We start from the raw sequence: 24,390 nt of genomic DNA, 5'->3' as shown, positions 1-24,390 counted from the left end.
CAGTGGCCACAGGACTGGAAAAAGTCAATTTTCATTCCAATCCCAAAGAAAGGCAATGCCAAAGAATGCTCAAACAAACACACAATTGCACTCATCTCACATGCTAGCAAACTAATGCTCAAAATTCTGCAGGCGAGGTTTCAACAGTCCATGAACCAAGAACGTCTAGATGTTCAGGCTGGGTTTAGAAAAGGCAGAGGAACCAGAGATCAAATTGCCAACATTCATTGGATCACAGAAAAGGCAAGAGAGTTCCAGAAAAACATCTATTTCTGCTTTATTGATACGCCAAAGCCTTTGACTGTGTGGATTACAACAAACTGTGGAAAATTCTTAAAGAGATGGGAATACCAGACCACCTTACCTGCCTCCTGAGAAATCTGTATGCAGGTCAAAAAGCAACAGTTAAAACCAGACATGGAACAACAGACTGGTTCCAATTTGGGAAAGGAGTACGTGAAGACTGTATATTGTCACCCTGCTTATTAAACTTATATGAGGAGTACATCATGCAAAATGCCAGGGTGGATGAAACACAAGCTGGAATCAAGATTGCTGGAAGAAATATCAATAACCTCAGATACGCAGATGACACCAACCTTAAGGCAGAAAGCTAAGAAAAACTAAAGAGCCTCTTGATGAAAGTGAAAGAGGAGAGTGAAAAAGCTGGCTTAAAACCCAGCATTCAAAAAATTAGGATCATGGCATCCGGTCCCATCACTTCATGGCAAATAGATGGGGAAACAGTGACAGACCTTATTTTCTTGGACTCCAAAATCACTGTGGATGGTGACTACAGCCATAAAATTAAAAGATGCTCGCTCCTTGGAGGAAGATCTATGACCAACCTAGACAGCATATTGAAAAGCAGAGACATTACTTTGCCGAGAAAGGTCCATCTAGTCAAAGCTATGGTTTTTCCAGTGGTCATGTATGGATGTGAGAGTTGGACTGTAAAGAAAACTGAGCCCTGAAGAACTGATGCTTTTGAATTTTGGTGCTGGAGAAGACTTGAGAGTCCCTCGGACGGCAAGGAGATCCAACCAGTCAATCCCAAAGGAAATGAGTCCTGAATGTTCATTGGAAGGACTGATGCTGAAGCTGAAACTCCCAATACTTTTGCCACCTGATGTGAAGAGCTGATTCATTGGAAAAGATCCTGATGCTGGGAAAGATTGAAGGCAGGAGAAGGGGACGACAGAGGATGAGATGGTTGGATGGCATCACCAACTCGATGGACATGAGTTTGAGCAATCTCTGGGAGTTGGTGATGGACAGGAAAGCCTGGCGTGCTGAAGTTCTTGGGGTTGCAAAGAGTCAGACACAACTGAGTGACCGAATTGATACTTCAAATACAATTTTTCTCATTTTGAATATATTAGGTTGAATCGTATGAAATTGCTGATGTTTAGCATACCAAAAGAGAAAAGCATTTTAAATGGCTTAAGCTGATTTATATGAAAGTCATCTTAAATATTTTCTAGCTCAAAATGGGGGCATACAAATATAAAACTTTTTCATTTGTATTTATCCCTTTATCTAAGTGATTAGAGTTCCTAAATTTTTTAATAGTTTTTTATCATTATGCTGCTGCTGCTATGTTGCTTTAGTCGTGTCCAACTCTGTGCGACCCCAGAGACGGCAGCCCACAGGCTCCCCCGTCCCTGGGATTCTCCAGGCAAGAACACTGGAGTGGGTTGCCATTTCCTTCTCCAGTGCATGAGAGTGAAAAGTGAAAGTGAAGTCGCTCAGTCATGTCCAGCTGTTCACAACCCTATGGACTGCAGCCTACCAGGCTCCCCCGTCCATGGGATTTCCCAGGCAAGAGTACTGGAGTGGGGTGCCATTGCCTTCTCCATTTATGGGAGAATATTAAAATAGTATCATATTCTATAGTTCAAACTTTTTCTGTGTTAGTCTAGCTTTGTGAAATATTTTCATATATACTTGGTATTTGACTTCATGTGATAGTGTTACCATCTTTTAACATAGAGAAGATAAGCACAATACTTTTAAAATCAAAAATATGTATTTCCTAGTCGACTTGATTTTCTTGAAATTGTGGACCCTGTGTGATGATGAACTGCTGTCTCTGCCTCTCAGGTACTATGCCGTGATGGTGACCATGTTCTTCACTGTCAGCGTGGTGAACAACTACGCCCTGAATCTCAACATCGCCATGCCCCTGCACATGATATTTAGATCTGTAAGTCTGCAGACTCACAGGCATATGTTCCTCTGGAAAATGAAGTTAAGTGGGTCCATTAAATTCAAAGGTCCTATAGGAAGTAAAGTCTAGGGTGTAAGACTAGGTCTCATGGATGAATGAAAAGAAACTGAATTTCATCTGAGACAGAAAGCAAAGAGACAGAAATGTGAAGGTGGATGGTTTACTTTCATTTATCAGAGAGCTTATAGGCAGTTAATAAAAGAAAAGTTAAAATTTCCCCAGATAACAGATCTTGCCTTTAATTTTCTGGTTGGTTTTATATTCAGTCTTGCTATGAATGTTATTTAACTTTTTTCTCATCACTTTTTGTTTCATCTGTAAAATTATATTTACTTCTAGTATGTGGTATGAAAGTGAAAATGAAGTCGCTCAGTTGTGTCTGACTCTTTGTAACCCCATGGACTGTAGTCTACCAGGCTCCTCTGCCTGTGGGATTCTCCAGGCAAGAGTACTGGAGTGGGTTGCCATATCCTTCTCCAGGAGATCTTCCCAACCCAGGGATCGAACCCGGGTCTCCCACATTGCAGGCAGACACTTTACCATCTGAGCCTCCAGGGAAGATTCAGTATGTGGTATAGATTACTTCTTTTTTCTGCTGTTTTTTGAAAGCAGAGACTTGAGATAATTAGCTAAAGGGAAATTCTTGAGGAAGGTAGGGTTTCTCCCAAAGCAGCTGAGGTTTTCGTCTTTGCCTCAGGCATGGTGGGAGAGCTTTGTTGTCTGTGTATAAATAAGGACAGTGTTTCCTGAAGAACAGGAGAGAAACTCAAAGGGGAATGTAGTTAGGCTTGTAGAGGAATGCAAAATGGGTGAAAATTGGAATAATAACTTTTTTGTGTGGCCTGAGATTTTTGTGAGAGGAAATGTGAGATTCCCTAAAGGAACTTTCCAGAGCTGATTATAATAACTAAGATGACCTTCAGAGCATTGCACACAGAGTAGACTTTCAGTAAACACTTGCTGGCTGACTGATGCCTTTTGAGAGGATAGAGAGGTCCCTGCACAACTTCATTCAGTCGAACAGCAGCTCAGGAGAAGCTTATTAAAGGCTCCTGTGAATTATATGGGTGTCCCAGGTGGCTCAGTAGGAAAGAATCCTCCTGTCAAGCAGGAGACCTGGGTTCAATCCCTGGGTGGGGAAGATACCCTGCAGGAGAATGGCAACCCACTCCAGTATTCTTGCCTGGAGAATTCCATGCACAGAGGAGTCTGATGGGTTACAGTCCATGGGATTGCAAAAGAGTCGGACGTGACTAAACAACAAACAACAATTATACCATCTGCCCAAAATAAGTCTGTAATATTCCTGCTAGCCCTAGCTTCACCTGTGACCATATTGGGAACTGATCGTTTTTATTCTTAATTTCATCTCTAAAAGGTGTGTTGTTATTTTCTATGATAGATTTTTATAGTTTGTCCTTTTTGCAGTCCTAAGAACAAGTGATTCTCGCTAGTTATTGATCCTAACCTCTGTCTTTGTAGTTGTTTCTCCCCCTTGTCTATTTTCATGTTTGTCTTGAATCACATTATTTTCTTTCCCTCATGCACTAAAACTGTTGTCTCTCTTTACAGGGTTCTCTAATTGCCAACATGATTCTGGGAATTATCATTTTGAAAAAAAGGTAAGCAGGGCTCTTTTATTTTGTGTATAGGAAGGCTCACCCCCGCCACAGTTTTGCCTGGATTCCTTTTCTCATAGTGCTGATAAGTTTGCTCTTGGCCATCCGCCTTGGTTCTTGGTTCTGTCTGTGACAGTGAGGCCCATTCCTGAGGCAGTGGATCAGGGAAGAGGCTCTACCTGTGTCTTTGGAGCAGCATTTTCTCTGTGTGAATTAATAGACTCTTGTCATGAAATCTTTAGTACCATACTAACGTGTGAAGCCAGGCTTCCCTGGTGGCTCAGTGGTAAAGAAATCTGTCTGCCAATGCAAGAGCCCTAGGTTCAATTCCTGGGTTGAGAAGATCCCCTGGAGAAGAGAAGGGCAACTCAGTCCAGGCTTCTTGTCTGGGACAGAGGAGCCTGGCAAGCTATAGTCCACAGAGGGTCAGACACAACTTCGCAACTAAATAACAGCAGTAACTTACGAAGCAATTGATCTAGAACTTCACTGTCCCGCATGGTCATCACTGGCTACATGGGACTATATACTAAGACATATATGTGGAGTTTGGAAAGATGGTAACGATAACGCTGTATGCGAGACAGCAAAAGAGGCACAGATGTACAGAACAGACTTTCGGACTCGGAGGGAGAGGGTGGGATGATTTGGGAGAATGGCATTGAAACGTGTTTACTATCATGTAAGAAACGAATCGCCAGTCTAGGTTCGATGCAGGATACAGGATGCTTGGGGCTGGTGCACTGGGATGACCCAGAGAGATGGTATAGGGAGGGAGGTGGGAGGGGGGTTCAGGATTGGGAACTCATGTACACCCGTAGCAGATTCATGTTGATGTATGGCAAAACCAATACAATATTGTAAAGTAAAATAAATAAAAATTTTTTTAAGTAAATAAAATTAAATATATAGTTTCTCCATCTCTCTAGTCACATTTTAAATGTTCAGTAGCCATGTGTGACTAGTGGTAACCATATTGGAGAGCCCAGGTGTGGAACATTTCCAGATTTACCAAAGTTCTGTGGGACAGGGCTCTCCTAGGAAGCATACAACATAGTGAACTAAGGAATAATCATACCCATTACAAAGAAGATTCCTAACAAAGGCCCAAGTGGCCAAGAAGAGGCAAGGAAAAGTTTTAGGACTGGTGTTTGTGGCTATCACGAGCAGCTCACTCTGGGTACAGTTGGGAAGTATCAGAAGTACATGAGGGACTTTCCTGAAGGTCCAGTGGTTAAGACTTCACCTTCTAATTCAGGCAGTGCGGGTTCCATCCCTGGTTGAGCTAAGATCCCACATGACCCCAAAGCATAAAACAGAAGCACTATTGTAACAAATGCAATAAACACTTTAAAAATGGTCTACATCAAAAAACAATCTTTAAAAAAAAAGTAGCAGTACCTGGGATGCTGTTTCCAGGGATTTGTGTCTCACCTTCGTTCAGAGCCTCACCCCTCACACCCAAGGAGGAGGGGCAAGGGGCAGAGACAGCACATACAGGCCGGAACGTTTCTTAGGGAAAGTTCAGCCTCACTGTTAGGACCAAAAATGTGAGTTGGTGCCAGCTTTTCAATGTAGTCCATACCCAATCCCAGTACTGGAACTCTGTACCAGCTTGGAAAGTAGCTGTCAGCTCAGCATGGGAACCTAGGTTTTTTTTAAGTAAAAAGGACTGGGGCATAAAAAGGATAATTGTCCTGTCCTGCTGGCTCCTGGTGATGAGCTCTTTATCTCCCGAGGCTCATATATTCCCCAGATGAGAACACCGTTGTAGTTGATTGCTTTTCTAGGCTCTTCTGTTCAAGCATACAGAGATAATGCTCAGGCTCATTACCTTTGAAGTGACCCCTGTGCTTCTTGGTAGTGTAAAATTCACATTGGGACAGACCTGTGGTCTTTATAACCTTTGATTTTGGTGCATAGCAGGGATATAGAAGAATTTACTATAAAAGGAATGCATTAATATTCTGACATACCCCAAATGTCAGGGGCCTTTATCAAACATCTAATTTTTCCTTAAGAACCTGTTCTGAGTCTGTCATCTCTCTCTCTCTTTTTGACTCGGTCCAGTAGGTCTTACCCAGAGAGCAGAAACTTCTCTAAGCTAACTAAATCATGGATTAGTCATTTAGCATCTCCTTTTGCTTATCTTGAGTAGTGCCCCTTCAAGTTTATAGTGTGTTCCCCACTATAGACCAAACCTCTATTCACCTTAACTGTGTTCTTCATGATTGTTCAGACCTGAATTCTAGACCTCTCTCTCTGATCATTGCAGACTGAAGAGCTCCCGTCTGTTTATACATCTGCTGCAGCAGTGCCTGTCTCCTCACCCACCCCTCTTCTCTAGAGGGGTGCTTTTGGCTCCTTGCCCCACCCCTTGGCCGGTTCTTAGTCACCCCTTGGCCTTTTTCTGACACACTGTGACCAGAACTATACAAAATATTTCAGTAGAAAATTTCAGATGTAAGGTTTTAACCCCTTTTTATTGTCGCCGGAAGTGTTTTGCTTCACCAAGAGCCTGAAAGGGATGTTAATTGATACTATTTTAGTTAATGTGAAATGCCACCGTTATTCCTGCTAATAGTCCTATTGGTTTAGTATTCCTCGCTTTATCCAGCTATGCCAACATTTAAAAACAATATTTAAGTCATTCAGAGACATTAAGACAGCACCCTCCCCTGAAAAGGGACAGTTGAATTCTTTTCTGAGGGTGGAATCCTGCTGCTTGTCCTGGTAGTCCTTCTGTCCTCTTCGTCCCCTGCAGGCTGTGTCTCTTCACACTATGTTTGGGCCCCAGAAACCAGGAAAAGCAACAGGAATTCCGTATTAAGATCTGTCAGACTTTCATTTAGACACAACAGCAGAGTGGACTGTCGTGCCTGATCTGTCTTTTTGTTTTCTGATGAAACAGTCTGATGAAACAGTTTTCTGATGTACGAAGTCTTGGACACCGCCAGAAAGGGTGTGGTCTAGAAACGAGTCAGTATCCTGATTCTTTCACGCACAGACTTAGGTGGACTCTGCTGAGAAGTGATCCCCTTGATCATGTCTTGGTGATCGGTACGTTCGTGAACCACACTTTACTGTCAGCATCATGTGGAAATTCATATCTGTGCTCTTTTTATTATTTTTGCAGATACAGTATCTTCAAATATACCTCCATTGCCCTGGTGTCTGTGGGGATATTTGTTTGCACTTTCATGTCAGCGAAGCAAGTGGTAAGAGTCTGTTCACAAATGATTTCTATTCACTCCTCACCAGGGATGCCCAGGTACTTATTAATAATACAATAAATGTAAGTACTCATGTAATACAAGGATCTACATCTTTGAAAGAGAATTATGGAGGGAAATGGGTGACATAAATATTTTCCTTGTATCAAGGCCCCTTGCATGTAGTTCTGGTCTCTGTACCTCATATGTTTTTTTATTTCCTAGACTTCCCAGTCCAGCTCAACTGAGAATGATGGATTCCAGGCATTTGCATGGTGGTTGCTAGGCAAGTACAGTAATTACAGTAAAGCTAATTGCCTCTGCAGTTCTGTGTTCAGAGTTTTCTCCTAAGGGATATGTTTCTTGGCAAGAAGCTTCAACTGAACAGATTATGCCATGGAAGAGAGAGGCACCTTTAACTATATATCTCTGAACCTTAGGGTTGAAGAAACTAAAAAGAAAATGTCTGTGTTCAGGGTAGCATGTTCTACAACATGGATGTTTTTCCTGGTTGCCACTAGTATAGAAAGAAAAGTCTGTGTCTAGTTGCCCATCACACTCTCTGGGAACAATGGGAGTGTCACCCATTTCTTTATGATCTGTCTGCTGAGCAGAAGCTTCTACAAAAGGAGGGCACATTACAGCAGTTGACTCTTTAAATTTCCTTAGGACCCATTTCTAAATCTTAGATTTCTTTTCTTCATAAGCTCTTCCACAGGGCAATGTTCCCAAACCTGACTGGTCATCAGAATCTCCTGGGTAATTTTTAAAAATACAGATATCTCTTTGTTTAATTAAGTAAACAACTCCTATAGAGCTTTGCCCTCGCTGTATCCTATAAGGAAGGGAGAGTCAGTGACAGCGATAAGAGATGGAGCCTGACCAAACAGAAGAAAAGTAGCAGTGAAAGAACTGGATTCTCCTTGCTTCTTGACTTTGCAGCTTTATCCCTTTAGGTTGCTATTCTTGACACAGGAAGATCTTTATGAGCTGTTAGGAAGATACTTTCTCCAATAAGAATGAAAGACGTTAACACACAATTCATGGGCACAGAATTAATATTCAGTAAACTTATGTTCAGCCTCATTGGTTTACTAAACAAAGAAATGTAAACTGAAACCAAAATGCCGTACCTTTTTGTTTTGGTCTGTTATATTGGCTAGATATTGATTATTCTCATTGCTGCTGAGGGTGCAGCAAGGCAGCCATATTCATATAAATTGTTTATGGTAAATTGACACAGACTCTCTAGGCAAAAAATTAAGTACTGAGCTTTTTAAATGTCTACAACTTTTGTGTCAGTAATCCCCCTTATAAGAGTTTTCCCTAAGGGAATAATCAACATTTTGTTTAAAGATTTATGTACTAGGATGTATATTGATTTTAATGATGAAATAATTAGAAGTAATCTAAGCATTCTCCTCTTGTAAGACATTTAAGTATGGTACAGTCCACATGATAGAATAGTATGCCGTTTTTAAATCATACTTTTGAAGACATTTTTAATGGAATGACTTGAAAGAAAATCCAGGGAAAAGATCATGAAGAAAAAGATATGAAATTACATACTCATTATGATCCCATCTCAGCATAAAGTATCTATTGGGTTGGCCAAAAATCTCTTTAGAGCATTCTGTAAGATCTTAGAAAATCCCGAATGAACTTTTCGTCAACCCAATATCTACGTAACATATGCAGGGAAAGATAGCAAACTATTTAGGACTGGATGGTAATATGGTGGTTGATTTTTATTTCTTTTTAAATTTTGTACATGTTCCATGTTTAGCGTGTAGTATTTGTGGAACTGAATAATTTTTTTTTTTTTAAGAAAAGAATAAATGTTTTTTGAGAAGTTAGCCAGTATGGGCATTTTTTAATTCCATGTTTGCTTTTCAGGCATTGGGGCACTGACTTTCGCTCTTCTGATGTCTGCAAGGATGGGTATTTTCCAAGAGACTCTGTACAAACAATTCGGGAAACACTCCAAGGAGGCTTTGTTTTATAATGTAAGCAATTTCTTGAACCCGGGGAAAAGGAAATTACTGAGTTGTTTTTGTAGTATATTAGTTCAAGTATGATATGCCATCTTTCTGATATAGTTGAAGGATCAATTTATTATCTAGTAAACTGCTTTGGGGCCCACCGACTTTGGCACTTTTAATAGCCTGCCGTAGTTCTCTACAAGAAGTGATTGTTATTAGTCAGTGTGAACAGAATATGTCTGCCAACCAAGAACAACCATTCCCTTCTAGGAACCCAATGTTCCTAAAGATGAAATCAAGTTAAAACCAATATGGAAACCTGGAAAGGGAACAGAAGTTCCAAAAGCCCTATGCCAAGGAAAAGATGTGCAGGCGGGAGTTGGGGAGAACTGGGGGGGTTTGAGGAGTAAGCCGCTCAGACAGTCTCTGTTCCTTTGCGAGAGAGCTTAATTAGCTAATTATATGCCCGTTTGCCTTTTGTTTGAAATTGCTGATCTAGAGCCACCTTCTCTAGCTTTCTTCTTTCTCCCCACTCGTTTGTGTTGAGATAACGCCCAGCTCCTCAAGGTCTCAGGGACAGCGTTGCCTCCAGGTTCAGTAACCTCAAGGAATCCTTCCCTGTGAACCTTTTGAACTGAAGTTGCAAACAAGCAATTTGAGATATTTAATTGTAGCTACAGTATGTAGCTGGGAGTTTATAAAATAAAAGAGCATTCTGTTTGGTTCCCATGTTTCTTTTAGCACAGTACCTGGCATATAGTTAACTGCTTGGTAAATGTTTACTGTGATTCCTTAGTAAATGTTTACTGTGGTGGTGGTAGGTGGGTGGGTGTCAGGCACCTTAATGTTTGCTTACCTATTGTTTCCACTTCCTCTTCAGTCTGTCTCTCTGTCTTCATTTCTTTTCCCCTGTCTTCATATTATCCTCTAGTCTCTCTCCCATTAGTTTCATGAACTCCCTAAAATCTGTCTTCACATTCCGTATAATTTTTAAATCTGTTATATTGTTTAACCATTCTCAAAAATAGTAAGATGTAGGCAGATCCTTTAGGCAGAATGACTGTGTTTCAATTTCCCATTCCCTTTTGTTGAGGAAAGGATGCTAGCTCTATTGTTTTGTAATGACCATCAGCTTCTATGGGGCAAGACTGTAATTCTCGGGTTGATATCATACCATACAATGTCAGGACTTACTAAAAGTATCCAGTGCTTTAAAAGGCACTGCGTATGTGCCCAGTCACTGAAGTTGTGTCCGACTCTTTGTGACCCTATGGACTGTAGCCTACCAGGCTCCTCAGTCCATGGATTCTCCAGGCAAGAATACTGGAGTAGGTTGCCATTCTCTTCTCCAATGGATCTTTCCAACCTAGGGATTGAACCCATGTCTCTTACATCTCCTGCATTGACAGGCAGGTTCTTAACCATTGGTGCCACCTAGGAGGCTATTAAAAGCATTGGATACTTTTAACAAGTCTGACTTGTTTTTCTTGATATTGCTTGTTGCTGCTGCTGCTAAGTCGCTTCAGTCGTGTCCGACTCTGTGCAACCCCATAGATGGCAGCCCACTAGGCTCCCCCGTCCCTGGGATTCTCCAGGCAAGAACACTGGAGTGGGTTGCCATTTCCTTCTCCAATGCATGAAAGTGAAAAGTGAAAATGAAGTCACTTAGTTGTGTCTGACTCTTCCTGACCCCATGGACTACAGCCTACCAGGCTACTCCGCCCATGAGATTTTCCAGGCAGGAGTACTGGAGTGGAGTGCCATTGCCTTCTGCATGATATAGCTTTTTACACAACTTGTAAAACTTTCAATCATTGTAAAAGATACTCTATATTATACTTCTGTAATGTTTTTGCATTTAAATTTACATGAAATGTTTCTTCCCCTAGCACGCCCTTCCACTTCCTGGTTTCATCTTCTTGGCTTCTGACATTTATGACCATGCAGTTCTGTTCAATAATTCTGGTGAGTTTGGGGTTATCCAGTAGAATTACCTGACGGTTTCAGAGGCAACGTCTCAGTTTTACTCATGATTTCACCTCGGCAGTTTTTGTCATATCCAGATCACCCATCCCCATGCCACCTTCCTGAAATATAGTGCCATTAATCAGTGGTTGCAGAAACAAAAGCTTTTGCAGGCACTTCTCAATTATTTGCCAATGAAGTAAGATAGTGTCTTCAAATTTTCTGTTTTGCTTTGGAATTTGTGTGCTGTTTGCATTTGAATAGGGAATGTATGATGATCTGAGAATGCAAACAAATAGTAATAATACTGCAGTGACTGGAGCTGTGAGAATTTGGACAGCAGTCCAGCTACTTTTCCCCTGTTCCTCCTTCTCTGCTAGGAAAGGCACATCTGCTCACAGATACAGGCCGAGCTGCCTCCAAGCAAGGAGAAACAGAAATGACAACAGGGTAGATAGGCCACAAGAATAAGCAAAATTAGTTCAGGTATCTACAGTGTGACCTGGCTATTACTTTTTACAGTGGCTGTTTAGTACATTAACTAGTAATTGCTAGTTAACTTAAAAGAAATTACCAATGTTAGGTTGGCCCCAAAATTCCTTCGGGTTTTGCCATAAGATGTAATGAAAAATTTGAACAAACTTTTTGGTCACCCCAATATAAACTAATTATCTACTAAAAGACAGAGCATGTTGTACAGACAAATGAATACACAGGGAACAAATATTTTTAAAATTAAGGCTTTATGTTGCTCAGACCTATAAAATGGGAAGTGTGTTTTATAGCATGACAGTAGGGGCTCAGTAAACATTTGTTTGCTATCTGGTCACAAGTTGTGAACTTTGACTGTTCTCTGAGTCTGCAAAGTTGTATTTCCCATTTAACTGCAAAAAAATGTGTGATGACGGCATGTAAGAGTTTTTAAGGCTCTGAATTATTCAATTGGTTCTGACTTTTAAAAAAATTGAGATATAATTAACATATAGATGATTTTTGACACAGGGTTTTCTAAGGTCTCTTAAGAGGCTCCATATAGCAAAGGGCTATTGAAATAAATACATTATCAAGTTCCTTGAGATTGATATTTAGTTACTTGAATGCTCCTTCTAGAAGTCACAGAGATAGGTATTTTTATAAAAAAAAAAATCTGTTAAGGTCTGCCTTCAACTTCTTTAAAACTGTTCCTAAGTATACATTTTTTCGTCTCAGATGAACTTGTTATTTGCAAGGAAACTGAACATCCGTCTAAATACTGTACGTCATATGGATTGTCTTTCCCCAGCAAGCTGATACAGTGAATCTCTCAAGTTATTATACAGTAATAACATTTGTTGACTTTCTTTTCATTTCAGTACTTGCTAAGTATTTCAAAGACAATAGAACACTAAATTATTGGGATTTCCCACTAGTCCAGATGTAGAATTTCAGAAATTATTTATATGTATATAAATTTTTATTTTTTGCAAAAGAAAATTAATGTTTATTTACTAACCATATTTCAGCATCACTTTGTTAGACTTTACTCAGTTATGCTGTATAATTCAAGGGAAAGTTTTAGTGATTCAGTCATGTCTGACTCTTTGTGACCCCATGGACAGGCTCCTCTGTCCATGCAATTCTCCAGGCAAGAGTACTGGAGTGGGTAGCCTTTCCTTTCTCCAGAGGATCTTTCCTGACCCAGGGATTGAATCTGAGTCTCCCACATTGCAGGTAGATTCTTTACTGTCTGAGCCACCAGGGAAGCCTGTATAATTCAAGCCTCCCAAACAGTTTAGCAATATAAAAAGACTGATCCTTCAAGGATTATTATGTCCTTATTCTCTTTGATCTTGAATATTTTATTTCCTCCCACATATTTACCGTGCAAGCCTCATTATATAAAACTAAACATAAGGAAGTATTTTAAGGAAGGAAAGTTACAGTTCTATTGTCCTACACATGAGCTAATTTCGTTTTACCAGTTTCCGTCCTGGCACTATTTACATATATTCTCACACAGTCATAATCCTTGTGTAAATATAATTTTATACTTTCTTTTTCACTTTCGTTCTGCATTTTTTATGTGACTATATATAATCTTTGTGATTTTTTTTTAATCAAGTGTATAATGTCACATCTAGTTAAAGTACCTTTGCTTACATAGTCTTTGCTCTTATCACTGGGCGTTGTGACTCATTTAGTTTTTCCTTTATTATAAACACCACCACAATGTATGTTGAACTTGTTTCTTCTTTTGAATTAACTAGGACTAATTCCTGAGAATAAGAATCAATGCCTTTCTGACCACTTAATACCTATTGTGAAACTGATTTTGAAAACACCAATTTATACTGCCACCGCTGAATGGCTGCTAGTTCTGCCACCACCTTGCCAGATCAGGATATGATTATAAGTGTTTAATTGCTAAGTTAATAGATAAAGAATGGTATAGCCTTGTAATAATTTAGAATTCTTTGATTACTGGTAAGATTGAACATATTTCCAAATGGCATTTATTTAAGGCTTGTCTCTCAAGACAAGTATTTTAAGTATACTTAAGACCGTATCATTTTGAACTTCTCTGTGTTACACAGTCTTTCTCTGTAAAGTGGGGTCCTAGTCTGGTGAAAGGTAAAAAGTTTAAAGTTAAAATATAAATTTTTTTAAGAAACCAGTGTAATGACTCTTGAGGACAATGTAGCCTGGCATCAAGGCAAGTAAAGTACATGACCCAAGTCTGTTTGCAAGAGAAATAACGTTGCTATCTCTGCTATGTTCATCTGTGTTACTGTGTTCAAAGGGATGAAAACATAAGCTGTCCACAGTGATACGACTGTCTCTCAATCTCTGCAGAACTGTATCGGGTTCCAGTCGTTGGTGTGACAGTGCCCGTCATGTGGTTCTACCTCCTCATGAATGTCATCACTCAGTATCCTTTGCACTCCTCTGCCATGTGGTCGTTGCTGTGCTACTTTGCCACAAAAATGTTTTTTCTTCTAACAGTGCAGTGACTTGAATTTCTCTTTTGCTCTGATCTCTTCTGCAGTAAGTAGGAGACAGGCCCATCCAGTGAACTCCTTTTTACAGGGAGAGAGAGAGGCAAAGAGATGCTGGCGGTGTGGAGGGTCAGTAAGTCATAAGACACCAGGAAGGAAAACCTCTGGGTGGAGGGATAGAAGTCAGTGGGTAACTAAGAATTAATATGTGAAGACATCCTCTATAATTTCTATATGGAGTTTTCCAGTATCCTAGGATACTTCACAAGCTGCCACAAAATTCTGCAAGAAATTTCAAAGTAAATAAGGCCTAATTTTTTAAATGGCTCTTTTGAACCACCTTGAAAGTTGCTCAGTCATGTCTGACTCTTTGTGACCCCATGGACTATACAGTCCATGGAATTCTCCAGGCCAGAATACTGGAGTAGGTAACCTTTCCCTTCTCCAGGGGATCTTTCCAACCCAGGGATCAAACCCAGGTCTCCCACATTGCAGGTGGATTCGTTACCAGCTGAGCCACAATGAAAGCCCTTGAAACACCTTATGCCCATTGGAAAAACCCTTGAGCCTTTGAAACAATGGAACGGATTGTAGTTGACCTCATTCCTCTGAAGTCACCTCATATGCTTGCCCTACAGAGTTACTTTTTGGAGATGTGATCAGCTTTACTGACAGTGTTACCTTCTGTCATTACTTGGGAGGTGACCTTCACTGTAAACTATGGGAAGAATCCAAAAAAAATCCGAAATAACTATCATAGGAAGTTTTCAGGCAGCTTCAAGTTAGGATCCACAAATGGTGTGGCAGGACAGGAATTCTGCAGGGTGTTCTATCAAGGAGCCGCCTCAGGGCAGCCGTGGCCGATGCCCTGTTTTCTGGTTCCTGGAATATGAAGCCATAAACCTTGCCAGAAGGTTCTCCCGCTAATCTCTGGGTTGTTTACTGAAAACTGCCTTAACCCCGCCCCTCCAGGTATGTGTGCATCCGGGGCGTCTTCATTCTCACCACAGAATGCGCCTCCCTCACCGTCACCCTTGTCGTGACGCTGCGCAAGTTCGTCAGCCTCATCTTTTCCATCTTGTACTTCCAGAACCCTTTCACCCTGTGGCACTGGCTGGGCACCTTGTTTGTCTTCATTGGGACCCTCATGTACACAGAGGTGTGGAACACCCTGGGGGCCACCAAAGGCCAGCCTCAGAAGGAGGAGAAGAAGAACTGAGGCCCACCTGCAGTAGAGAGGCCCGAGGCTGATGGGCTGGGGCCTGGCTGCTATTTCACCTTGGTTAATGCTGAATTACCCGCCGGGTACCAGGGAATCCTCAGAGGGAGGGGCTTCTCAGATTTCTCATGGCTCTGCAGACCCACATTTGTGGACCCTGAGTAGAAGCCCCTCTACCCTGAAGTAGAAAAGAGAACGGTTCTCCACTATCGGGTAGCCCTGTTCATTTGTTATTTCTGTTTTGTTTACCAAAATATTCAGCACTGTACTGGCTTACTGAATTCTGAGTCCCCAGAGCTACTAGTTTTATATCCATGGTCTCAGACAAGATTCTCCCTGTTCTGATGATTCTCTTCTGTAACAGCCATCCTCCTCCTGGGGCCTTGACCCCTTGCTCCATCACCCTGCCACCCGCAGCTCCACTTTTCCGTCTGACGCTCCAGGCACCCTCACCAGGAAGAGAACTGAGGCTCCGGTGATAGTGGGGCTGGGCTTTCTCCCGCGAGTTGGGAAAGAAGCAGGTATCCCTGTGTGCCCTGGTGACACTGGGGCAAGACTGGTGGGAATCCTTTCCCACATTTTTCCTTTTTTTCCTCCCTCTATGCAACAGTCATGTGCTTTCATACCTTTTGCTTTCTACTGCAGCAATTCTCTATGGCACAGTGCTAAAGAAGAGTTGTATATGAATTGGGAAAGAGAGACTTTTACTCTCTGTCTTCTCTCAGTTGTCTGAGTCATTTAACCTCAGGGTTAGATGGTGATGCCAGGAGGACACAGGAGAAACTGGCCAAGAGGGCACTTGGAGAGCCTCGGGCTCTCCCGCCTCTACACCCAGCCAGGCATTCAGGGCGGGTTCCACGTGGGAGAGAGGTTAAGTCTTTGAAATGCTGCTTAATCAGAGAGGTTCATCTCTGCCTGGCAACTCTTTTCAGAGTTATGACCAGTCAGGCTAATGGGTAAACCAATATATTCAGTACATGTGGGTGTGGTGTATCAGGCCAAACTACATCAGAAATAGAGGGGTTTTCTTTTTTTAAACAAGGCATCTTAATGTTCTTGCTGGGTTTGAGGGTGAGCGTGTTTTTTTATATGTAGAAACCTGTCCCCCCGCCTTTTGCTAATCATTTCAAATGTCTGGTTTTCCTCCCATGGGATAATTTTGAGAAAGAACAACAGCGTTAGGGTGGCGTGTGTAGGGATGTGTATGCTCTTGTGTGGTTTGTGATCACTGGTGAGAGGAGAACCTGAAAGTCAGTGTTTTATTTCCTCATCCTTCAACAGCCCTGACCTGCATCGCCTCACCAGGTATGTGCTTTGAGGGTCCATCAGATTTACCAGCCTCTCTTTTTGCACATAGAGGCCTCTTCTTCTGTGCTGGGCACAGATTGTGTTCTTAAATCGAGAGGTGGCTCTCCAAGTCTCCTGGGCTCACCCAAGGTATGATGTGTTTATTCCACTTTCAGGAGCTGTTCTCTGATGGGCCTGAGATGAGTGTCCTAGAAACCCTGGGTCACTTTGGGGGAAGTCAGTTGAGCTGCCTCGGGTTTTTTGTTACATACGGTATGGATACTGTTTCTCCATCTAAGTCCCAGGGTTTTCAGATCGATCTGTTGTTCTGGACATTGACAGCTGTGCTGTGCCAGTGAGAGTCTATACTAAAAGATGCTGAATTAAGTGTGAATTTGTTCATGTACTCAAAAGGTATTTAATTTCTTTGAACTGTGTAGAGTTTCTCAGACTGGTGGTGCTATAAATACCATGTGTTAAATAGCCTCTTAAGAACAAAAGCTACTTTTCTTACTGTATAATAAAAGAACCTGTCCCCAGGGGCTGTTTGATTGCTGCATGTCTGGAGTCTTGACAGGATAACTATAGAGCTTTACATGAAATAGTATCACTTTTTTTATTTTTTTAATGTGGATGGGAAATATTACAATTTTTAGTAACTGAAACAGTGTTGATGTACACAGACAGCATTTAACTGGGTTCCTGAGGTTTTAGGTTCTGCTTATGGAGCGTGTGTTTCTCTCAGGCTGAACACTTCTGCTGGTCTTATTCATAGGAGGATGGGCATGGATAGCTTAGGGCATTCGTACAATGAAATGAGTCCATGTAAGAACACAGTGCCCTGGGAATTGGTTTTTCTTCCCAGTAGTTGCATATAAGGAAATACATGTAACAGATCCTAGTTAATACTTTTTAAAAACAGTTCATTCCCCACCATGGTTAACTGTTTTTTCAGTCCTGGTTGAACTTGATTTCAATCCCTGTTAAAAGGGCAAATAAACCATTTTATAGAGGATCCAGCGCATCTGTAGCTGGAGAAGAAACGTCTGTTAAATGCCTCTCCTCTTTCTCTGGATCAAGGCCATGTAATTTTGTGCCCCAGAGAGGGTATGGTTTGTTTACAAAAGAGATTGATGTTTCAGGCATCCAAAACTCTACCCTTAGAGCAAAGATCAAATAGCAAATGACTAGCTAGAAAACACAAGTTTTGTGTGTGTAAATGTACCTGTGAACTCACTTCATAGCTTGACCAGGGTCATAAATGAGGCAAAAGGAGAAAGTTGGTGATATTTGAGTTATTCCATTTAATGTCTGCATATCCTTTACCACGGTTTCATTGTTGTATTATCAATGCTTTTTCATTTTTTATCAGGAATTTGTTTTCGGCCTTTTATATTCTTTTTCATCCAGCTGAAACCATTAATCCATTTAATAAGTTTCTGTCAAGTTCTGAAGTATTTGGACACAGTCTAGATAGTCTTTTCCTTCTTTCTGCACAGTTACCCACAGTGAATACAGTACCTGAAACTTGGTTATTGCGTCCAGTGAAGAAAAACACAGAAGCTGAGTGGATCTCTGCCAACCTCACCAAACCCCTTCCATTCTTCTGGGAAGATTACCTGGTGTTTTGTAAGGATTATAATAGCTCGCGTCATTCCCTGAGCACCTTTCCTCCCTTCTGCATATTTTTTTTTTCACATCCTAACCCCTACCTCCGATTTCTTCAGCAGCCTCTGGTTACTTGTGTAGTTTTCTACTGAGCGACACCTATAATGTTGTATTTAGTTATGCCTCTATTCTTTGGGGCCTCTAGGTGTCTTTTGTGGATTTTTATAGGATATACGTATTTGTGTAGCATGTATTTTGTTACACGTTGTTTTAAGCACTGATACTAGGGGTGTGTATATATACAGGTGCAAATATCGGGCAGAGCGAATGTATGTGTAGATGAGTAAGAACAAGAAGGGTTAATGTACAAATGTTTATATACTGTTACAGCTCAAAGTGGGGTGGAGAATCCTATCAATCCTACCACATTCTTTCTATATATGGGAAGCAGTAGTTTTCGTCTTTTGCTCTTTTTACCCTACCTCTAGCTGACTTCACTCACAGTGCCAAATGTCTGTGGTGAGGGGAGGTGGGCCGCATTAGGTCAGGAGTAATTGTAAACCAATGAATTAGTTCTGGGCTGGGGGACACGCTTATTGGTGGGCTAGCACATAAGCCAATATAGCAAAGACCTGAGCATCTCCACAAATGCACGGTGAAACGCACCCTAACATGGAGACAGGAAATCAAGATCCTACATTTGCTGTAGTTTGTTTCTCTTTGACTAGAACTATAGCATTTTGGTCTCGATAGCTTTATCCTGAAAAATGTGCATGGAAGTTACCTATGAGAGTTCAGTCTTAGGGTGAAAGAACAGTCAAGATAGATAAAATCCATTTTTATTACAGATGTGTGACCTTTGGAAATGAGTATAAACAGTAAAGTTAATAATAAGCATTAACATACATGTGTGTACCAGGCTGGGCTGGGAGACAACTATAGTTGTGTGTGCTCTCTAGCGCCTTCCTTATAGTGGGCACTGCAGAGGAGGGAGGGACCAGGATCTGACTTGCATCCCATAAATAAATCCTCGCCAAGATCTCTTACTCCCTCAAGTTTCTGAGAAAGCTTCTAATGGTTCTTGATACCTGTTCCCACCCTTCATCAGTAGGTCAGCAAGAAAGCAAATAAGACAACATTCCTGAGATTCTAAGCCAGAGAAGGAAGGGAGGATGCACACCAGTTGTGCAAATGCCGCTTTCTGCTCTCCAGCTGCCAGTGGGAGGAGGGCAGAGCATTACATATTTAGCACCTTGCATCATTTGATGCTCAGTGCAAGCAGAGGCCCTCAGGGTACCATTAAAGATGCTTAAAAGTTTTTGGAGTAGGCTGCTTGGGGTGTCCCTTACATCTCCAAAGCTGGTATAGTGGGTTTGCATTGGCTGATGCCTTAAGCTCATTGTCTTTTTGTCTCCTCAGAATCACACGGAGATTTACCTACTTAAATCACAGCGTTCTACCAAACGCCCTCAATTTCAATCAAGTAAGGCAAGCTGCGAGGGTACCAGAGATAGGTGGGTTGTGGGGAGGAAAGCTTGGTCTCCTTTATAAGACTCATACTTTTTAAAGTAAACGTTGTAATGATTCTTTGGCACACTGATTTATTTATAGCTTTTGAGATGTAAAGAAGACTCCCATGAACCAGGAGAAGCAGTAATTATTCCCCAACGTGATAAAAATGTTCCTTGTGTGTCACTTGCAATCACAAGTCATTTCTGTGCTAGTTGCTTTCATTCCAGAGAATGGCATCATCCTCCCCAAAAAGAGGATGATTTTTACAGCAGGATTTTGTAACAGATTATGTGGCATGGGGCTGGGGAAGGATGATGGGGATTTGATTTCTCCAGCCTCTGAGCTCTTCATTCTTATTGTGATTTAAGAACAAAGATGGCGGTGGGAGGGGGCCGGTGGCTAGACAGTAGTGGAGTATGTAGAACAGCTCAGACATTAGTGAGTATTCAGATTTTGAGCTGTGTAAATATCAAATGTCAGCTTCCAGCCTTCTGAGTTATTTGAGCAGAGAGTTACAGAGAAAAGGGAGATTTTGTGAATAAAATGTTTTTGCCAAACAAATTGAATGAGTCTTTTTACCATGATTTCTTATAAAGAGCAAATTTCTGCCTTCTGAAACAACTCATCAGACACCTGGTTTTTAATCTTGAATTGTACAATCATTGTTTCTTAATAAAAGTGATACATATCTTGCAGGTGTTTCCAATCACCATTACCTTTCAAGCGCTTGGGTGCCATTTCAAAAGCTCTGCAGTTTTTGCCTTATACAGTGGTGAGACATTTTGCCACAATCGTAAGCAACCTATCTTCTGCTGCCTGGCAGCTGGGTCAATCACAAACCACTTCCCTGGCTACAGGTCAGTTTCTACTTCAGAAATTTAAAGAGGATTGGCTTACTTTGGGAGGTTTTAGAGGTTCGTGGCAGTAAGTTCTGTAGCAAATCTCTCAAAACCTCTTTGCCTTAATAGAAACACATTGATTTTTGTAACGTTGCAATGGCCAGCTCTTTTCCTCTTCCATCTGTTGCTTTTAAATGAATCTTAATGTGGAAGCAGCTTTCATAGCAGTTTACTATACTCTGTCTTTTTTTTCTTTTTTATTGCAGTATAGTTGATTTTCAATAATGCTAGTTTCAGGTGTACAACCTGGTGACTCAAGTTTTATAGATTATACTCCATTTATAGTTATTATAAAATACTGGCTGTATTCCCTGTGCTGTAAACAATATCCTTGTAGCTTATTTATTTTATACTTAGAACTCTATCTCTTCATCCCCTACCTCTATCACGTCCCTCCCTGCTTCCCTCTCCCCACTGGAAACCACTAGTTCTCTATATCTGTGAGTCTGTGACTTTTTCGTTGTATTCACTCGTTTTATTTTTTAGATAATATATAAAAATAATAACATACGGTATTTGTCTTTCTCTGACTTTAAATTTCACTAAGCAAATTTAACCCTCCAAGTCCATCCATGTTGCAAATAGCAAAACTTCTTTGGCTGACTACTGTTCTCTTATGTTTATACATATCTTTATCTATTCACCAGTTGATGGATGTTTAGGTTGCTTCAAAGTCTTGGCTATTGTAAATAATGCTGCTATGAACATTGAGGTACATGTATATTAATGTTTTCATTTTCTTTAGATACATACACCCAGGAGTGAAATTACTGAATCATATGGTAGTTCTGTCAATATCTTTAGATTTTTGAGGAAAGAACCTCTATACTGGTTTCCACAGTGGCTGCAACAATTTACATTGTATGAACTTTAGTAGTTCTTTTTTTAGTGTTATGTTTGAATTCCTCTGTTTGTTTGTGCATGTACTACAGATTTTTGGTTTGTGGTTACCACAAGGTATCTGAATCCATATATGTGTATGTGTACACACACATATATGTATACACACATACATGTGATTAAATTGCTAACTCCTTAAACATTTTAATAACACTGCATTTTACTCTCCTTCCCTCATAGTTAGTTTTTTACATTATATATCTGTTCTGTGTATCCCTTAATTCCTTATTATGGATATATTTTACTGCTTTTCTCTTTTAACCTTCCCACTAGCTTTGTATATGGTTGACTTCCTACCTCTGCTGTATTTTTTTTTGCCTTTACCAATGAGCTTTTCCCTTTTATGTTGCCTTTGCTTAGAGAAGTCCCTTCAACATGTCTATTAAAACAGCTGATTTGGTGGTGCTGGACTCCTAGTTTTTGCTTATCTGTAAAACTTTTGACCTTTCCATCAAATCTGAATGAGAGCTTTGTCAGTTAGAGTATTCTTGGTTGTAGGTTATTCCCTTTCGTCGCTTTAGGTATATATCATACCACTCCCTTCTGGCCTACAGAGTTTTTGCTGAAAAGTCAGCCTTATGGGAATTCCCTTGTAGGTAACCTGTTGCTTTTCCCTTACCACTCTTTAATATTCTCTTTAATTTTTGCATTTTACTTATCATGTGTCTTGATGTGGTCCTCTTGGAGTTGATCCGGTTTGCAACTCTCCATGCTCCTTGGACCTGGATATCTGTTTTTTAGGTTAGGAATATTTTTACCTATTATTGCTTCGAATATGTTCTCTGCCCATTCTCTCTTCTCCTTCTGAGATCTCTATAATGCAAATATTAGTATGCTTGATGTTTTCCCAGAGGTCTCTTAAACAGTCATTTCTTTTTATTCTTTTTGCTGTTCACCTCATTATTTCCACTGTTCTGTCTTGCAGCTCACTGATTCATTCCTCTGTATCATTTAGTCGTCTGTTTATTCCTTCTGTATTCCTAGTGTATTTTTCACTTCACTTATTCTTCATCTACTTTGTTCTGTATATTTTCTAACTCTGTTAACAACTCAAAACTTTTCACTCTTTATTCGCAAGATCTTTATCTTTGACTCTTAAACTCTTTCTCAGGTGTGTTGCTTACCTCTAATTCACTTCTTCTGGGTTTTTGCTATCTTATTCCTTTATTTGGAACATGTTCTGTCACCTCATTCTGCCCGACTTGCCGTTTTTATTTTACTGTATGTGGCAGACTGGTTATGTTTCGCGACCTTGGAGAGGTGGCCTTTTGTAGGAGACTTCTTATGAGTCTGAGCAGCACACTGCTCTTCAGTCACCAGAGCTTTATGCTCTAGTGATGCCCCATCTGAGGGGTGTATGGATCCTTCTCTTATAGTGAGCCGACTACTGTGAGAAGTCTGATAGGCGTGGCTTGATCCCTCTCTGGTTTCCAGGCCCTTCCTCATGTGGAGGCTTCTGGCCACTGGCTGGCAGGGCCAGGTCATGATGCACCTGCCTGTGAAACCGCTGAGAAAGTGAAAGTCACTCAGTTGTGTCTGACTCGTTGTGACCCCATGGACTATACAGTCCATGGAATTCTCCAGGCCAGAATACTGGAGTGGGTAGCCTTTCCGTTCTCCAGAAGATCTTCCCAACCCAGGGACTGAACTGGGGTCTCCCACGTTGTGGAAAGAATCTTTACCAGCTGAACCACAAGGGAAACCCAAGAATACTGGAGTGGGTAGTCTATCCCTTCTCCAGCAGATCTTCATGACCCAGGAATCGAAGCGGGGTCTCCTACATTGCAGTGGATTCTTTACCAACTGAGCTATCAGGGAAGCCCTGAAACCGCTGAGAGCCCCAGGGCTAATGCTGGTATTCTGGTGAGTGGATTTGGGTTCCAGGAGGAGATCTTAGGACTGGTGCCCACCCACTGGTGTGAAGTCATGTCCTGGGGCTAGTTCCAGCCTACTGATGAACAAAGCTAGGTCCTGAAGTCTGGCTACAGGGTTTTGAATGTCCTAGAGCTTGTGCCATCCCACTCCAGTACTCTTGCCTGGAAAATCCCATGGACTGAAAAGCCTGGTAGGCTACAGTTCATGGGATCGCGAAGAGTCAGACACGACTGAGCGACCTCACATTCACTTTTCACTTTCATGCATTGGAGAAGGACATGGCATCCCACTCCAGTGTTCTTGCCTGGAGAATCCCAGGGACTGCAGACCCTGGTGGGCTGTTGTCTGTGGGGTTGCACAGAGTCGGACACGACTGAAGCGACTTAGCAGCAGCAAGCAGCAGACCTTATGTTGGCCTGCTGGTAGGTGGGGCCATGGCCTAGCAGGTCTGAGAGCTTTTGCCCTCTGTTAGTAGAAGAGGCTGGTCCTGACAGTAGAGGAGGTTTGCTAGTGGGTGAGGCCAGGGCCGGAGCTCAGGGAGTTCTGAATCTAGCACCTGAGCCCTTGTGTGTGGCAATGGGTCCTGGGCCCTCTAGTGGGCAGGGCTGTGTCCCTGCCCAGCTAGTTGCTTGGCCTAAAGTATCCCAGATCTGGTGCCTACAGGTTGGTAGGTGGCAGTGAGGTTAGACCCTGAGGCTCATAAGCTAGAGGGAGGATTCCAAAATGGTGGCTGCCAGCGCCAGTGTCCAAATGGTAGAAAGAACTCACCAAAATGGCTGCTGCCAGTCTGTGTCCCCAGGATGAGCTCCAGTTGCCTCCTGCTTCTCTAAGAGACTTCCAAGATCAGCAGCTATGTCTGCCCCTTTCAAATTACTGCTGCTGCTCTGGGTCAGTTCAGTTCAGTTGCCCAGTCGTGTCCGACTCTTTGCGACCTCATGGACTGCAGCACACCAAGCCTCCCTGTCCATCACCAGCTCCCGGAGTTTACTCACGCTCATGTGCATTGACTTGGTGATGCCATCCAACCACCTCATCCTCTGTCATCCCCTTCTCCCGGCTTCAATCTTTAGCATCAGGGTCTTTTCAATGAGTCAGCTTTTCACATCA

At 41.6% G+C, this 24,390-nt stretch overlaps 1 protein-coding gene across 1 annotated transcript in view; it reads left to right on the top strand.

The window, feature by feature from the left end:
• Positions 1 to 15,603, top strand: part of SLC35B4 (solute carrier family 35 member B4) — a 36,544-nt gene extending 20,941 nt beyond the window's left edge. Inside the window, exons 3-10 of the mRNA XM_068973228.1 lie at positions 2,104 to 2,206; positions 3,803 to 3,852; positions 6,986 to 7,067; positions 7,287 to 7,347; positions 8,958 to 9,067; positions 10,933 to 11,008; positions 13,841 to 13,916; positions 14,956 to 15,603. Of these exons, the coding sequence (XP_068829329.1) occupies positions 2,104 to 2,206; positions 3,803 to 3,852; positions 6,986 to 7,067; positions 7,287 to 7,347; positions 8,958 to 9,067; positions 10,933 to 11,008; positions 13,841 to 13,916; positions 14,956 to 15,202 (805 nt within the window). The 3' untranslated portion in view covers positions 15,203 to 15,603. The remainder of the gene's footprint in view (positions 1 to 2,103; positions 2,207 to 3,802; positions 3,853 to 6,985; positions 7,068 to 7,286; positions 7,348 to 8,957; positions 9,068 to 10,932; positions 11,009 to 13,840; positions 13,917 to 14,955) is intronic.
• Positions 15,604 to 24,390: the final 8,787 nt, after the last annotated feature.

The sequence above is a fragment of the Capricornis sumatraensis genome, chromosome 5, assembly GCF_032405125.1.
Source record: "Capricornis sumatraensis isolate serow.1 chromosome 5, serow.2, whole genome shotgun sequence".
NCBI classification, from domain to species: domain Eukaryota; kingdom Metazoa; phylum Chordata; class Mammalia; order Artiodactyla; family Bovidae; genus Capricornis; species Capricornis sumatraensis.
Note: the sequence above shows the minus strand (reverse complement) of the source record. Positions and strands in the feature narration are given on the sequence as shown.